This window comes from Dysidea avara, chromosome 12 (genome assembly GCF_963678975.1).
Source record: "Dysidea avara chromosome 12, odDysAvar1.4, whole genome shotgun sequence".
NCBI classification, from domain to species: domain Eukaryota; kingdom Metazoa; phylum Porifera; class Demospongiae; order Dictyoceratida; family Dysideidae; genus Dysidea; species Dysidea avara.
Window position 1 is genome coordinate 626,227 of NC_089283.1, and position 16,996 is coordinate 643,222.

The window sequence follows — 16,996 nt, forward strand, 5'->3', positions numbered from 1 at the left end:
TGAATGGTATCCTAAAATGATTGTTATCTACAAACAGACTTCTATACAGAGACAATGCAACAGTCATAGCACTATATATTATTGTCACAATAAGTAGATTCTATACTGCATAATTCTCCAGTAATTGTAACAGTTTCCTTTACTATACAAGTGTTCACTGGTTGAGGAGTCTTCTGGTGGTCACAGGAGACAGTCTTGACTGAAGAACTCTGATAATACATTGGCTGATCTGGTGCTCAGACTACAGTCCAACAACTGATCAACACTGCTAGCTGCAATAGTGGACAAGCTACCCCTGCCATCCAGCAACACCAGACACTCTGCAGGGAACACCAAACGATTATTAGCAATTACACAATACCACATATCTATGTGACCAAATTTTTGAAAATTGTTGATCTACGCACGCACCAATGAAGTTCACTTTTCACCATGAATGGATAGCCACACCAATACTCTACACATTTGCACCACAGCCATGCCTCTGGTTTGATCAGACTGCTTTTCACAAGTGGATTTCTAAAGACGTGTGCCAACCACTGGGAATGATCTGGACCTTGTAATGCCACTGGCCAGCTGAAACACGAGACTACAGATGTAAACAGTCTTGGACAGTTGTCCAGATATTTTCTACATACATTTCTTTAATTTTCAGTGGTACAGGTGGTCTTGAGAGCGCAATATTAAGGCTAGAGGCACCATATGACCCACTCGGCCATTTTCTGTTCATATATCGATTACCCACCCACCACCCCCACCCAAGGTGACGTGCTCATGTGTTACAGATACCGTCATGAAAAAAGGTGCTCAAATTATGCTTATATCAATAGCTAGCTTGCTATGGATTGAAGTGAAATTTCAAACTCATAGCTTTTGTCCTTCCCAAGCTATACTGGATTGAAATGTTTAAAACTGAGTATCTCACAATCTATTGATGTGCGTAGATTGACGGTTTTCCCAAATTAGGTCACATATGGTATGTATTCTTGGAGTGATTTCAGTAATATACATGTTTCTATTAGTAGCTGTAAATGTTACAAAACTATATGTATATAGGCTTCCACTTTGAAACTGATGGCGCACTCCTTTATTAAGCTATAGTCTTTTAAACCACATAAGTGTTGAAGCCTGGTCTTAATATACATACTATAGCAGACATAAATGTCAGGGCTTCATTTGGGGGGGGGGGGGGGGGGGGGGGGAGGTGCTCGCCCCCTCCCCTACAAACTTTTCCCCCTTAAATTTTAGCAAACATTTAAAAGAAAGTTTGAGATGCACCATTGCCTCCCCTTACTCTCATATTGCCCCTCTTGAGGTCATTTCCTAAATGAAGGTCTGAATGTATGCAGTCACATTTTTAGGGTAAACGATTGCTCTATTAGAGCAGTCTAATGCAAGTAACATTTTATCTTAATTCTTCCTCTGGTGAATATTACACCTGCAGAATACAGAATGTCCATCCCTAATGGAAAGTTTTGTAAACAGAGCTAGTATAGGATTTCATATGTAATAGTGATATAGTCCAAAATAATGCACCACGTAGTGACCACAGTTAGAATCCCAAACACCTACATCTCTTCATTCAAATATACAGAAAAACCACTCTGGATTTTTGTATTGGATTCTAAAATTTCATCAGTATTCAAGGAATACAGATAGTAGCTACAGAAAATCAAATAATTGTGTGTGTCTTACAAACTCACTGTTTCATTTCAGCTGCTCAACATTATGTTATACTTATTAAGAAAGCACAAGCTATATGTTAGTATGTTCATTGCGTGTGGACAGTTTAAATCTTCTTCCCATCGTTCAAGACTATTCGTAAGCAACCGCTACATATGCAAGTCTACAAAAGGGTGCAGCCTTCTAATGCTGTAGGTAATGCGATATCAAGGGACATCTGTGAATAATGAAATCCTTCTCTTTACATGCATTTAGTTAGTCTCAGATCCCTTACAAGTTTGTGCATCATGAAGTACAAGTTCCATACTGCATGTCATCAACACACAGTGTAGCTAGTTCATGTGCCTAAACAACAGAAAATAACATGACGAGTCTCCAAGAAGGAAGCTTGTCAACATTTGCTCTGATATAATACACTATGAAGGAACTCAATGTTAATATTAGGTCCTATTATGGTATCAAAGAAGTACGTGTGTTGTGGAAAATAACATGTTTTCAGGATATCATTCCATCCAAATTTGCTCATATACAAGTCTCACACCATCACTTGTTTGGTGCTAGTGATGTGATGTATTAACAGATCTACACATGTGCTAAACTAACATTAGCACGACATTTCTGTTGCCTTGCCTCACCACAAACTATCAGCTTGAAGGTGCTTTGTCATGCACTTGTGATATTATCAACACTGAATCATTAAGTGGATCGGCACATATATGGAAGATACAAATTTAGTCACAGCTATTAGTACCCACTAACAGGCTAACAAGAAAACAAAACTTTATTTAAGATCACCACTATTTTCTGACAGATATGTATATAGGGTCTGCCAGATAATCTGATAGTCTCTAGGTTTGTGGATATTTGTGAATTATACCGTGCAATTGATGGGAAGGGTTTTGTGTACTGGTAATAATGTTGTTCATGCTGTAATGAATACACAATTTTCCCCACAGATTAAAACCTCACCATACAGTGTAGACTGGTATAACACAACAGGTACACTAGAGCTCTCTAGTACTCACAAATACTAGCTACTTACTTGTAGCCATGGCTACAGATTAGCATTACGACACAAAATTAATTAATATATGTTTGGTATCACTGACACAGTATACATGTATGGGCTCACCAGTCATAATCACAACAAAGTGGACCAACAAACAAGTACAAGGTAAATTCAAAATAAAAAAAAGTAGTAAAGAGAAGTCACCTACTAGACATTTAATCCCTACTTCAGTCTATACCCATGACTAAATTAGGGATTAAATGTCCACTAGTATATCTGCAGGTGAAGACGACCTTCCTTGCTTTGTCACTTTTTTCTATGATCCCTAAAATTCGCTACTTGAATACAAATACTCCAAGTACATTAAGTTCCATATAAGACAATAAAATAGATCTGGTGATCATAAGTATCAATTATGATAATTGCTATATCATGCAGTATTCATCCCTAATGTACACATGAGGTACATCTACTTACCATGTTCTGTCATTCCAGTTTGTGCTATAATCGATAACAAAGTGTCTTCAGTCACCTGTTTCTGTATCAAACCGTCAAACCTCTGTCTGACAACATTACGTAATGGCGGGCATGTCACCTGTGTGTAACACTAAGGGGTATGGGTGTGAGGAAGGTTGTGTCACTATCACCTTGGCAATAGTCGTCATGGCTTCCACACAGTCAGCAGAATTGTGCACCGGCAGAAATGAGACATGACTGGACATGAACCTGTAAAGTGTCTGTATCACGTGTAGTTTAGTAGAGTAGACCTTTGGGTTATCTGTACCCTTGTTAGAAGTGATTGTTCATTTACACCTGTAGATTATTTTGTGTGTACTTTATTAGGGCATTTGAACTGGTCTCTGTATATATAAATGATACTATTATCTGAACAATTCATTTATATGTACTCTGATTTATGCATTCAAAAGTTTCAGGTACAGTTTTTGAGTGCTTCATCATCTGTATATCAATACTTTTGTTACTGTTTGAGACCATTAGGGGCACAGATAGCCAAAGGTCTACTGTTAATGACAAACTGTTTCTGTAGAGTTGTTAGCAGTTCTTGCTCTTGTTTACCATGAAGAGGAGCTGATGCTAGCACATAACACTGTTTGTGTGTCTCAGTGAGTTGTGATATCCTGTGACATATCAATAGCAAGTAAGTCATTATGTATAGAATGGCTCTGTGACAATTTTAATGTAAAGATGTGTCAAAAAGTTTTGCAAAAATGAAAAATGAAAATCAGATATCCTAACATTTTGCAAGCCGCACTATTTACGTAAACTACCTATGCCAAGAGCAATATTGTATAAAAGATCAAATCATTCTTCCATCATATTTCTAACATGAAAACTTTACAAGCACACTTTCCCTAATAGCCACTATTCATCACCAATTCTATACGTATATCTCTAATCTTCATTTTATATCTTCCTATTCAAGAAATAAAGCATCCACTAGTATCAAGAGACCATAATACAGAACTAATAGAGGATATATAGAGAATATTAATATGGACTTCTTTAATGTGGTGTTTGTGACCCTTGTTAGCCACAAACACCACAATCGATTACAACATTTCAACCTAGCAACAAGTTTGAACGTTGTTGAAGACCCCTCATCTTAATAAAATATCTTTACGTACTTTACATGAGAAGGATCACCACCAAGTACTGTATTTTCCACACAGTGTACTGTGTGAGTGATAAGGTATAGTTGTTATGCAATACATTTATGTAATAAAACTATCTCGCTCAGACAGCACAATTGACATTGTAAATCATTAACACTAGCCAGACTAATCCTACCAGTTGGTTCTATGACTATAGTCTGTCCACGATTACCTGAGCCCTCATTTCTTGTTAATATGGGCCAGCTACCCAAACATTTAGTAGCACTGTGAAAAGAGCTTTGATTCAGGCAAGAACAATTGAGCTATGAAGCTTTTAAAATATCCCATACATTTAGTATGGACGTTACAACATGAAAACATGCCTGTTCCAGTACAAAACCATTGGGAGTGAATATGTGTTCACCTCTTTGATAATACTATATTTGGCGGGTACTCAGGTGAACACGTACTGACTATAGAAATAGATTACCTGAACACTTGTTGATAGTCTGATCACCAAAAATTGAGAATACTAACTCTGAACAAGACAATACACTATACAGAAAGCACTGCCTATGCTGTGTGTATGCTGTGGGTCATGTTGTGTGAATCACAAGGGGAATTCTAGCTCAGAGGAGGTGAGAGCTTGGGCAAGAGCAAGGTGACAAGGCGAAGATCATGAAAGGAAAAATAATACTTGGGATGATGTGAAGTCATCACACATATTGCAATGAGGCACACAAGATGCTGCATAACATATGGAAATTTACTTTAAATATTTGCAACAAATTTTAGAGATTTCAAAGTTAACTGGATTTCAGAGGATTTCACGGACCCTTTAGCACTAGGGTGTGTGTTGAGAGTCTAATACAGTACAAGGCAGAGTGCTGTATTAGCCTCACTTTTAGGTCATTGTAGAATGTTGTAAAGTCTTAAAAGCTGTTACAAAAATTATTAATGGCTTAAACACCTGTCAAACAATACTTATTTTAAGGCACTTGCTATAATCTTTAAGTTTGCTGACGACCTCAAATGCTTTAAGGCAATCCATTGTATCACTGACTCCAACCAACTTCAGAATGATTTAAACTCCCTATATGGATGGAGTCTTGATAATGACCTCTCTTTCAGTATTAAGAAGTGTGTCGTTTTACATTTCAAGGTCACATTACACGACACAAACTATTTCATTAATGGTGTTCAACTATCTAATGTCACAGAACATCGTGACCTCGGAATAGTTTTCTCCAAAAATTTGTCTTGGGCCAGTCATATTGATTCTACAGTGGCTAAGGCTTATAAGTCCTTTGGCCTACTCCGCCGAACTTTTAAGAACGCCTTCTCTATTCAAGCTAGAAAAACACTATATCTGACTCTAGTGAGATCCAAGCTTTTATATTGTTCTGCCTTATGGCGACCCCATCTTATGAAGGACATTTTGTTGTTAGAGCAAGTCCAGCGTCGTGCAACTAAATTTATATTGAATAACTATACTATGGATTACAAAACAAGATTGTTTCATCTGAAGCTTTTACCTTTGATGTATGTGTTAGAATTACATGATGTTCTTTTTCTAATAAAATCTTTGAACTCCCCTACTAGTAGCTTCAACATATCCGACCATGTTTGCTTCAACAACAGTCATACCAGATCATCCAGCAGCAAGTTATGCCACAGAAATTTTGACAATGTCATTACAGCAAATTCATATTTTTACAGAATCCCTAGATTGTGGAATGCATTACCTATCATTGACTTATCCCTTTCCCTCCCTACTATCAAACATAAACTTATATATATTTTTTATGGTATAATTTTACAAATACTTTTGACACTAACGGTAATTGTACTTTGCATTTTTTAGGTCCTGTAGTAAGCTTCCCCACTCATGTAACTTTAATATTTTGTAGTTGTACTGTACATAAGTAAAGTTTAGTTGTAAATAAGTAGCTAAGCAGTTAATTAATTTAAGGCAGCTGGCACTGGTGGCTAGCTGACCCTCAGATCATGTAATTTCCCTTTTTGATTTGTCTGATGTTCTGTACTTGTGTTATTTGATCTGTAAAGCATTAATAATAATAATAATAATAATAATGCACAGTGTGTGGTGTGTAGTTTGAGTTTGGTTCTGAGGTAAAGGGAGGAGATATGCCTGCCTTTCAAACTAAAAGTACAGGAGGGTGTAATTAATATGTCAGTGATTCTTGAGCAATAAACTGATTTTGGCATATCAATGTGATATAGCTAGCTCTTCAAAAAGAAATGGCAGAGGAGGCCCTAAATGCCCCATGCGAATCCACCATTGGGTATGTAGCTCACCATGTAGTGGCTTGGGCTTGTTTGGGTAGCCAAGCTAAGGGACTTAATCAGGACAATTGTGTACTCCATAGTTACATGATATAGGTACAAGATATAACCTCATACATTGATAGTTGATCTTGTCTTATGGTACATGCTAAAGTACATATTATACAGAACTAGACTAAATCTTGGAATAAAAGTTTTATCCTTAGATGAGGATCAGAAGTACTACAGTACACATCAATAGGGTAGTGAAAAAATTCTAACCAAGACAGAGGCACAAGCTTGGAGATCCTAGTCTATTTGTAAAGCCAAAGTAGTGTCCATCAGCCAAGTGACAGTGTTCAATCCAATGAAGCGACTAATTCCAAACAAGTGCACTAAAGCACTGGTCATTGGATAAAAAGAGACCAATCCTATATCATGAATTCATTGAAATAAATAAAGATTTCTCTGTCAGTGTCAGATTTTCAGATAACAAATTGTCTGTGGTTATGAAATGTACGTATACAGGCGTATCTTGTAATACAAAACTGCAATTATAGCCAGACAGTAAAATTTGCAGTTATATCAGTAAATGGGACACATCGTGTTAAAACTTGTTAACAACTTTCCAAGTGAAGAAGGCATCCAAAAGCCAATAGTTTACACAACTATTTTGTAACAAGCACTGGTACCAGTGCTTCTAACACCAGCCCAACACTCAAATTCAAGCAATTCAAAAGCTAATCCTAAGAACACGTGCATGTACAGCTTCGTTTGATACTGCAAAACAATGAACTAGACTTCTTTCAAATGCAATACTATCGTGAAGCATAGTGAACATATCTTATTGCCCTCTGGTTTTACTAAACATGCAGAAATTGACCATTGTAAAGTAGTGGTACGTCCTGTGCTGATAATACAAGTGATTTACTAATGATGGAAGAAGACAATGAATCAAAGAGGCAGTAGGAAGAAATCCTAATCAATTACACATTACTAATTATTTTTGAAAAGCTTACCAACAAAATAAAAGCTTTCCAATATGCCTAAACAGTTTAGTACGCCTGTTGCTGAAAGTATATATAACAGTGTTCCTATTTTGCCTGTTATGCTCCTTATAAATAATGCAGTGAGCAGTGCACAGAAACATTCTGGTACTCTGAAATCAATAAAATGTTTTCTTCTCTTCTGGTCCATTGCTTATAACTTCTTACAGTGGAATCTATCACTACCATCTTTACGTACTATGTAGAGTCATGTTATACTTAATACATGAAGATGAGTTTCGATTTGATGGGTTGCTAGAACACATTTCAATCGGTAACGTTGCAACTCATGTCATATCAAGGGTTAAGTATGACAGCCAAACTGATCACTAGCTGCATTGGATGGTATTGCCAGTAAATTAACAAGGTTCACCTATTATAAACTCATACGTACTTAGCAACTTTGTATGAGAGAATAGAAGAAATGTTTGCTGACTCTGCTATTGTTCAGTATGTCTATGTTCACATTGCTAAGCCTCTGGATAGCCACAGTCCACACTTTTGCTTAGTTCTCAGACAACATATTTAATGCAGATTGTTATTACTACATTGGAAACATATCATTAGTAAATGTAAGGAACAAGGAATCAATGTTGTTAAGTTTTGGAGGAGGTGGCAACAGTAGAGTGATGAGGTTAAGATCCTGAGTGAGGCAGCCTTTGTGCAAGATACAGTGCATATTGTAATCAAACTGAACATTTTAAAAACTATCAATGATACTACCAATGGATGACTATGTGGCAGGCTCTTCCCTTTTGAAGATGTTGCATGCAAATTTTGAGAAGGACCAACATGGGTTAAGATTAAAGATATTGATTTGAAGGATAAACAAATCTTTGATGTAAATATGAATATAATCTGGCTGCTCCGGATCATCCCTAAAGCAGTTGGCACAAGACAATTAATCAAATAATTTAACGGCTCATTGACAGCTATATTTTAGAGAGAATCTAAACAATATGGTACGCTGTGGTTTTCCTCCAATATTGGAGCAACTGGATTATTGTACACTCTTTGTACACTCATTGTACACTCATTGTACAAAGTGCAAAAGTATTTCATTACCTCTAATTCCTTTAAGTGCTTTGCACATATTTCACTGATGACTGCAAGGGATAACTTTGAAGTCTGTCTTTCACCCTGGATATTAGGATTTCAGTCTTGTGAACAGACGTTTAGATCAGTTAAAAGCATGAGCGGCATTTTCTCCACATATATCACTTTTGATATGTTGTGTTTATTGAGAGTTACATTGTTTAGACATCATACCCAGTCTGCAGACACAATTTGGTGAGATAAAATACCAACAGAGCAATGACACTATTTCAGAAGTAAGAGCACCTTTTCAGGGTTCACCAATGATAGAATTGATGAAGAGAGTGCAAAGGTGTTATTGAAATCCTAGGAATGTGAGAATTGGTATATAGAGAAACACAAATTGTGCGATTCATTTAAGAGTAAAGCCAGAGGGACATGGTATACCATATACTGGGTATTTTTTAAAGGTGTTTTATTTACAAAGATTTCGAAGAAACTTCTAAAATAACCTGCTGTTCTTCGAAAATATATTCCCGCGATAAAAGTAACTTGCCTTCACCTGATCAAATGTATTGGCATAGACACATCATCATGTTTCAGGTCAGTGTTAGTGATAGTGTTAGTGTTAGTGATGGTTGACTATGTGTCAATAGCCAGTAAACAGCTGATCCAGATATGCCATTGTTGGATTTTGATGCTGTCTGCTGCAATTCTAGCATAGACATGATTGTCAGTGGCTGAATAGAATTTGCTCCATTCAAGACTCCCCAGTCTTCTCTCCAGTGCATAGGGATAGGGATGTTCCATCAGTCAGTTGTTGGCAATCATGTATGCATATCTTCCGTAATTTGTGACACAAATTTTTTATTTGAAATCCACACACTTTGAAATATACATTATTCAAAATTTAGAACCTTCCAAATTCAGATTTTACCTCTTCTGCAAAATTTTATGCTTCAAAAATAACCCACTATATAGTAAGAGTAAGGATAAGGGTAAAGGGGTTAATGGTGACACTCTGGTAACTGATTCTACATCTGGCACTGACGAAGAAGTAACATATACAGCCACCAACAATTAACAAGTGTTCAAAAGTGCCTCAACAAGAGTGCAGGTACACCAATTGCAATGTACTCATGTCCTCTTCTATCATATCCCATCACATGACTGCATACAGTATTAAAGATGAAGAGCAGTGTTCAATTTAAAGGACATTTATATCACAGCTGTGTGACCCCAGGAGACAGTATCACCAGATAGACTAAGAGCCACTCAGTCATTTACTTCTACAGCTTCTAGTCATAAAAAAGCAGCATAACATCATAAAGATACACCAGCAATATTCCAATAGAAGAGTTACAAGTCTGGTGTTGGTTTCAATTGGTATAGTTTGGCAATTTTCCAAGCACAAATGCTTTATTAAAGACCATTAGACCAAGGATTTTCTGCCAATGTGACAGATCAAAGTATTGGTGTCAGCATTGAAACTGGGTCGGGTCATCCAGGTCATCCAGGTCAAATGGATCACATTTTGTCTGGGTCATCAGAGTCTGACCCACTTTAACAATTATCCAGGTCTGGATTGGATCAGATGCGAAGCAAATTAATAAGTTGGACAGTATGGTAGCATATAAATGCATCATAGTCAAGTCCTGATGCAACCCAGCTTCTTTCATGAGCCACGCCCACTTATCAGATGACTGCCTACAGCCACATATGTGTAGCCACACCCATTTATCGGTGATATTAAAGTCTACAAGTATGCACAAAACCATGCTCATAGCTGCCTGCTGGCTTATGTGGAGCCACGCTCACTAATCAATTGTTAAGCCAGCTTCTTTTATGAGCCCACCTACTCCCATGCGGACAAGGAGGGGGAATAGGAGGGCAACTCTAAGTCTAATTCACTTACACTGGGGCAAAATGGGGAAAAATTGTAGGTGTAATCTGTTCCTTTCTCCATTTGAATATCTTGATCCTTTGTTACATACTGTCTTACAATTTTAACAAAGTTGTCACCCTCCTACCTGCATACATCTGTAATGTCCGTCACAGGCCGTGCAGGGTGTGTGCCTGCCATGCACTTAAACTACAGAAAGCAAAGCCTCTATTATCATAGCATGGCTATCTGGAACAACCTGCTCAACTCATTAACTGAAGTGAACTCATTAAACTAACTTATTTAAGCTATAGTAATATTGTAATAGACAAATTAATTTCCATAATAAGACTTTATAGCGCATAGAAATAACCATTGTCCCTAGCAACCTGAATTTCCCATTATTATTAGGTGCTAATGCCTAAAGTAACTTCTCCAAATTTTGAAAGGATAGCATATATATGTCATAAGATATGACATTTTTATTGCATAGATCCCTACTTTATTTTTAAATACTAGTTTGTTTAGTTGTTTTTTTTGTTGCAGCACAGCTAGCTACAGTGCAACTTGTGACTGTTCTATTAGATGACTGCAACAACTTTAAACAGGCTGTAGGACCAGGCGTCCAACAGACCTTCAGCACCTGTGCTGTAAAGCCTTAATAAATAAATTTTTAAAATAAACAAAGACTGTTGTATTAGAGTGACTGTTATATTAGAGTATTGCGAGTCAGCCAAGGGGTGTGCAACTAGCTAAACCAATAAGGGGTGAGGTCATCTTGTTTACTGTTAAGTAAATAGCTGGATTGTTAAGAGGTGTGCATGATCTCCACACTCTATTGCTATTAGTCTACCTAGATCTTTATTTGATGGGTACAGTTGCGAACCTATCGCGAATGGGATCCCAATCACAAAGCTGCAGATATCTAGCTAGTATACCTCTTATAGTAGTGTCGGGACTGAAACGCTTCTGAATCCAGCTCTGAAATATTTCTGTGGTGTCTACATATGCTGCTGAAAGAAAGTGTTGATATGGAAAATTAGTGCCTCAATAATATGGTTTTCATTGGATGAAGAAGACAAGCAGCCTGATTGAAGATAAAAGAAAAGACAAGGAGCAGAGGGCCTATACTCATTGGAACCCCAAAAGGCACATCCCACTGGTGAGTTTGTTATTGTGGTGTAAAATGGTGGCTGTGCGCTGCTTTGTTTGGCCTCTAAGCCTTGTGACTGTGGTCAGGCTGGCTAAAATTCAAGCTTTGACAATTTTTAAAATTCTATATCTGGCCACCTGTAAGTGTTTTGCTATACCGTATAGCGGGTTATTTTCGAAACAGAAATTTTCGTACAAGAAGCAAAATATGAATTTCGAAAGATTTTAATTTCGAAGAGTGCATATTTCGAAGTCCGGATGGATTTCAAATACCTGAACGGAAAATCGTGTCATAAATTATGAAGATGCGTAAATGTTTGCCAAAAACTGACTTACTGATGGAATAATCCCCATTCCTGTGCACTGGAGAGAAGACTGAGGGAGTCTCGGGTGGAGTGAACTCACTGGCACGATCATGCACGCTCGATCATAGCTAGCTCATAGTATCCTAATCACCATAGATTGTAGAGCAGACGGCACCAATTACCATTCTGGATCACCTGTTTTCTGGTTATTGGTACAGTAATGATACAGTTTACCCATTATCATCAGCAATACTGAGCTAAAACTCGAGGAATACACGAACGAATCACCAAAAGCTGGTTAGACGGTTGCTTTCACTTGTGGGAATTTATTTTCGAAAAACAACCGGACATGGGAATTTATTTTTGAAGAGAAGGGCCTCTTCGAAATATCCGAAAATAAAAACCTTTCGAAAATTACCAGCTATACGGTAATTAATGGTGTAATCCAAAATAACCAAGCTGTAAAAAGGGTACAGCCCATTGTGAAAGAAGATGTGAAATCCAAGTTGGCGGCCAAGAAATGGTTGTAATGGTATAGGGTAATGGCAAAAGTTTTAATAATGACAATTTGGATGAATTTGTAGTGCTTCCTCCAAGTTTCACTAGGACTCGGCAACAAATTCACCTGAATTGTTGTTATTAAAATTTTTGCCATTTCCCTATACCATCACAGCCATTTCTTGGCTGCCAACTTGGATTTCACATCTTTTTTTCACCATGGCTTTTTGGGGCCACACTCTTTTATTACAGCTTGGACTAGATATCACTTTTTTGTACTTGTATACTCCAATTGGGACTTTTTTACCTGTCTTTTTTCTTTACTACAGGATAGATGTAAAGCAGTTGTAGAGTTGAACATACATTTCTTTTTATAACTGTGTACATTTTTATATAATAAACTTTTCTCAACAGGCCAATAGAATGTAACTATCCAACTTGTTGCAATTTGAACAGTTAATCCTTGTTACAAATTATTATGTAACTAGATAGTTACTTTAATCCACAGCATAACTTAGTTACAGAAGTAGCACTTCTCTACTATATTATTTGTTTGTGGCTGAACTCCCTACAAGTACCATATTTCTAGCTGAATTCTCTATACACAAGGTACTACAGGGTGGCTTATTTGTAATTGAACTCCCCACAGGGTGATTGGTTTGTAGCTAAACTTTCTACAGTGTGACTTTTTGTGGCTGAATTCTTTACTGGATGACTTGTTTGTAGCTGAACTCTCTACTGTAGTTGAACTCTCTACAGGGTGACTGTTTGTACTTAAATTCTCTACAGGGTGATTTGTTTGTAGCTCAACTCTCTACAGGGTGACTTGTTTGTCTAACTGGATAACTGGTATGTAACTGAACTCTCATGGGTTAGATAAACTCCTGATAGTGTAACTTGTTTGTAGCTGAACTCTCCATTCAGGCAACATCCAGTTTATCTACAGTGTATACAGTTGCTGGTAGGTATGAAGTCCTGTGCTTTTTTCTTCAACAACAAAAACAGCATCAAATCATCATTATTGTAATAATAGAACACAATGAAGTAACTATATAATTTATGTAAGTCAAACTGCATACAAACTGAATACTGTAATAGGTGACTGTACTATTAGAGTATCTTGATCGTGCACTTGCTACATGTAGTTGGATCTCACATTATAACTTGGTGGCTTTCACTCCTATTCTTCTATACTACTCCAAGGACTTTCTATGATGATTACTCCATCTACATACTGGTTATCAGCTCACTCTTCTAAGCGGTTTACCTGGTAGGCGTGAAGATTAATAGTTTTTTTTTATTCACGAAGCTCGACTATGTATTTGTGACACAGGTTGGGTTTTGTGTCATATTTCCATGGTCTTTACCTCGGTTCCTTTCAAACTACAAAAAGGCACTCCTACGATGGTTACTCCATCTACATAGCAATTTTCAATTCATTCCTCCAAGGGGTTTACCCTGTGGGCATGACAGAAGTTTGACCTTATTTTACGTGAATAATCATTGATAACTCTGTGAATGTTCATCGGATTCCTACCAACTTGGTACTGAGATCCACCTCAATGAGCCCTTTACACGATCCAAATTTCAGCCCAATTGGAGCATGCATTAGTGTTTTATGGCAGATTTTGCAAAGTGTGTGAAAAGAAGTAGAGGAATAAAAAACCGAAGAAATTAATACAAAATTTTGGCCGTTGGTATCTCAAAAATGGCTAAGGCGATTTTCTTCAAATTTGATATGTAGACTCCCCTTCTTGGCAGGCACTTTTGTAGCAAATTTGGTTCCAATTGGATAAGGGATCACAGAGCTACATATGTGTAAAAATCAGATTTTCTTTCTTCCTGTCAATATACTCATGGTGTGGCACATCGGCTTCTTGGGCCGAACGACACACCACCATGTGTCTTGATTATATGGACTAATACTATTCCGTAAAGGTGATTTTTGTCTCTTAGATGTCTCTAGGATGATTTCCAAAGGTGGAATTTTGGGTGGTGAGTGAAGTTTTTGGGGTGGTCCCTACTTAAACAGTACTACCATACCGTTTGATACATGTACCTATGTATTATTGACTGTCCAAGGCACAGCTGAAAAATAGCTTTAACTGATGCTGTACAATAGCTTAACTTGCACAAGCACTGCTATATATTCCTCAAATCCCCACAGCAGAGCAATTAGTTTATAACAAATCCCATAATGTCAGTGTGGTGTGGCAGGCTATACGTGACTGGATCTGCGAAAACCCGACACAATAGTGCATTTTTAAAATGCTGTTTATTAAATATTTATAATCTACTTAGCTAAGTGTACCCTCTGGCAAAGTTTCAGCCTCATATACCAATAACTTTCGGAGTTACAGCCTTACAAAGTAGCAACAATAGAAAAATCGATTTGTACAGCAAGTAGATATAGGGAAAATAAATTACAGGCATTTACTAAAATGGGTGTAACTTACGAATGGATTGGCGTACTGCGCTGAAATTTTCACCATCGTGTTCACCATGGATAGGGTAGTCATTTACTGGGTATGCTTGTCCTTTTATCGCCTTTCTTTACTGCATACAAAGGAAAATTTTGTGAAGAAAAATCAATCATGTAGAATCACTTCGACGTGACATAAACAAATGCTCATAACTTGCATATCCTTGGGTCTACGGCAACAAAAACAAAGATTTTCCAACTCCTCTTGAGTAGGCAAATAGGCTGATATCCAGGTTTTTATTGTTAGTCCTTCCTTTACTAAGAAAAAGGTGTTCATTGTTTTCACTAGAAATTTAAGCTTGTGCTATTGTGTCGGGTTTTCGCAGATCCGGTCAAATATACAATTAATACAGCTGCAGTACACGTTACCATTCAATCTGGTCATACCTGGATATTAACACTTTACCAATCACTTTACTAGGCTGCCACTCGTTAACTGCGTCTTGAAGGAGCACTATTAGGAAAGCCACTGATGATAGTGGGTAGATACACGTGTTGGACACTGTACCACTGCTAACTGAGGACAAGATTATGATATTATTCCACAAGTTAATAACTCACCACGAAGTTTGTGACCTCTTTGTTGTAATATCTTGTATATCTCACTGCCTGTTAGCGTTTCGTTGATTATTATTGGCCATTTTGGAGTATTCTCGGTGTGTTCCATTTAGTGCGCAGTACAAATCAACTGTTGTCGCTATAGCAACAAAACAATGGGAGCAACTTTGTCCAGTCGCGCTCAGTGGACATCACTCAGTTCCACTGAGAATAAACTGGATTTTACGAAGAGCAATGAAGAGCTGCTAAAAGATATTCTCTCCTTCGTAGAGTCATTTCCTTCTCAACATCCAAGCGAAGCTTCTGTGGTATTTAAACGTCCTTTCGTGTGGGAGACTTCGCTATCCCCTGACAAGCTAATAAACCTTAGCACAGATGAGTACGACAAGAGGTTAACGATATATCGTTAATGATGTTAAGTGTTATGCGTTACCAACAGCACCACTAAGGTTGCTTCAAAGGCGTGCACTAAAGATGGCGACCCGCTACTCAGTCTCAACCAGGTACCGTCACTGCAATACGCTACATGTGTGATGTGTTCTAACTCAGGTTGGTGAGAGTTATGAGGTTAGGGCATTCACATTTAAGACACTCACACAAGTGCTCAAGTGTGCTGGGGACAAGAAGCTGAAAGAAGTACAATTATGCCTTGAAGGTTTGTATCTGTCTTGTAGAATGTCAGCAGTACTAGTACATTTCAACATGTTGTAGTGTTGGGCACTACATGGCATTGTACATATTCCTACCAACATGTGGGTGTGGTAAGGGGTCAGTCACGTATGTGCACTCAAATATTTCAAATTTTGCCATCTCAAAATTTCAGTAAACTAAAATCTTAGGAAGCCTTCCCAGGTTCCATGAAAGATGTTATTTTGTTATCAAGTGACAGTCATAGTGGAATGTGAATGTATTCCAAAACACTCAACTCAGATATGTTTGCTTTTGCTGGCCCTCAGCTGGTATTTTCTATTAAAAGCATTCTGCAATGTGGCTATGTAACATACTGTATTTCTCAGCTTATTTCAACTGGTTCTACAATTCGTCACTACAATTCTAGTGCCTAAATAATTTAAGTAAAAAGCTTACGTATTAATTAATGTGTGTGTGTATGTTTTAGCTCTTTATAATTCAACATGTGCACTTTCAAGCTTGTCTCAGATGCAGTAGCATGACCCTAGCTTAATGGCTCAAGTTTAAAACACTTTGGTTAACCCAGGATAGTGTGAACAGGATGTAAGGTATAACCTCATTAATCATACAGTACGGTAGTACTGTATTACCGTACTGTATATTAAAGATTTGGACTTTTCTGGCCAAATATGTCATCCCAGCGTCGGCTAAAGTTATGCAATCCCTTGGATTAATAAAGAGAACGTTTACCCACCTGACTAAAGAATCATTCTTGATACTATATAAGACATACGTTCGCCCACACCTAGAATATTGT

The 16,996-nt window shown here is 37.5% G+C and overlaps 2 protein-coding genes across 4 annotated transcripts in view; one reads left to right on the forward strand and one right to left on the reverse strand.

Moving 5' to 3' along the window:
* Positions 1-15,975, reverse strand: LOC136241385 (protein SPO16 homolog). 3 transcript variants are annotated; one of them, XM_066032577.1, is made up of 6 exons: positions 15,553-15,968; positions 15,379-15,445; positions 3,730-3,831; positions 3,340-3,418; positions 3,170-3,287; positions 1-320 (listed from the first exon to the last, which is right to left on the reverse strand). In XM_066032577.1, exons 1-6 carry the CDS (start codon positions 15,656-15,658, stop codon positions 181-183), a joined length of 612 nt encoding a protein of 203 aa, XP_065888649.1. In that variant the 5' UTR covers positions 15,659-15,968; the 3' UTR covers positions 1-180. The 3 variants fall into 3 exon arrangements, with proteins under 3 accessions (XP_065888649.1, XP_065888648.1, XP_065888650.1); XM_066032576.1 differs by having other exon boundaries at positions 15,379-15,508; positions 15,553-15,964; XM_066032578.1 differs by lacking the exon at positions 1-320 and adding an exon at positions 340-576 and having other exon boundaries at positions 15,379-15,508; positions 15,553-15,975.
* LOC136241383 (outer dynein arm-docking complex subunit 2-like) overlaps positions 15,683-16,996 on the forward strand; it is a 13,018-nt gene continuing 11,704 nt past the window's right edge. The window contains exons 1-3 of the mRNA XM_066032573.1: positions 15,683-15,940; positions 15,989-16,052; positions 16,099-16,204. Of these exons, the coding sequence (XP_065888645.1) occupies positions 15,705-15,940; positions 15,989-16,052; positions 16,099-16,204 (406 nt within the window). The 5' untranslated portion in view covers positions 15,683-15,704. The remainder of the gene's footprint in view (positions 15,941-15,988; positions 16,053-16,098; positions 16,205-16,996) is intronic.

Excerpts from the sequence above, each read along its gene's own strand:
- LOC136241385 (XM_066032576.1), bottom strand. The coding sequence starts at position 15,658 with ATGGAACACACCGAGAATACTCCAAAATGGCCAATAATAATCAACGAA. Across the intron at positions 3,832-15,378 it reads GGTAAAGTGTTAATATCCAG|GATATCACAACTCACTGAGA; the intron begins GTATGACCAGAT and ends GATATGTCACAG. Across the intron at positions 3,288-3,339 it reads CCATGACGACTATTGCCAAG|GTGACATGCCCGCCATTACG; the intron begins GTGATAGTGACA and ends TGTTACACACAG.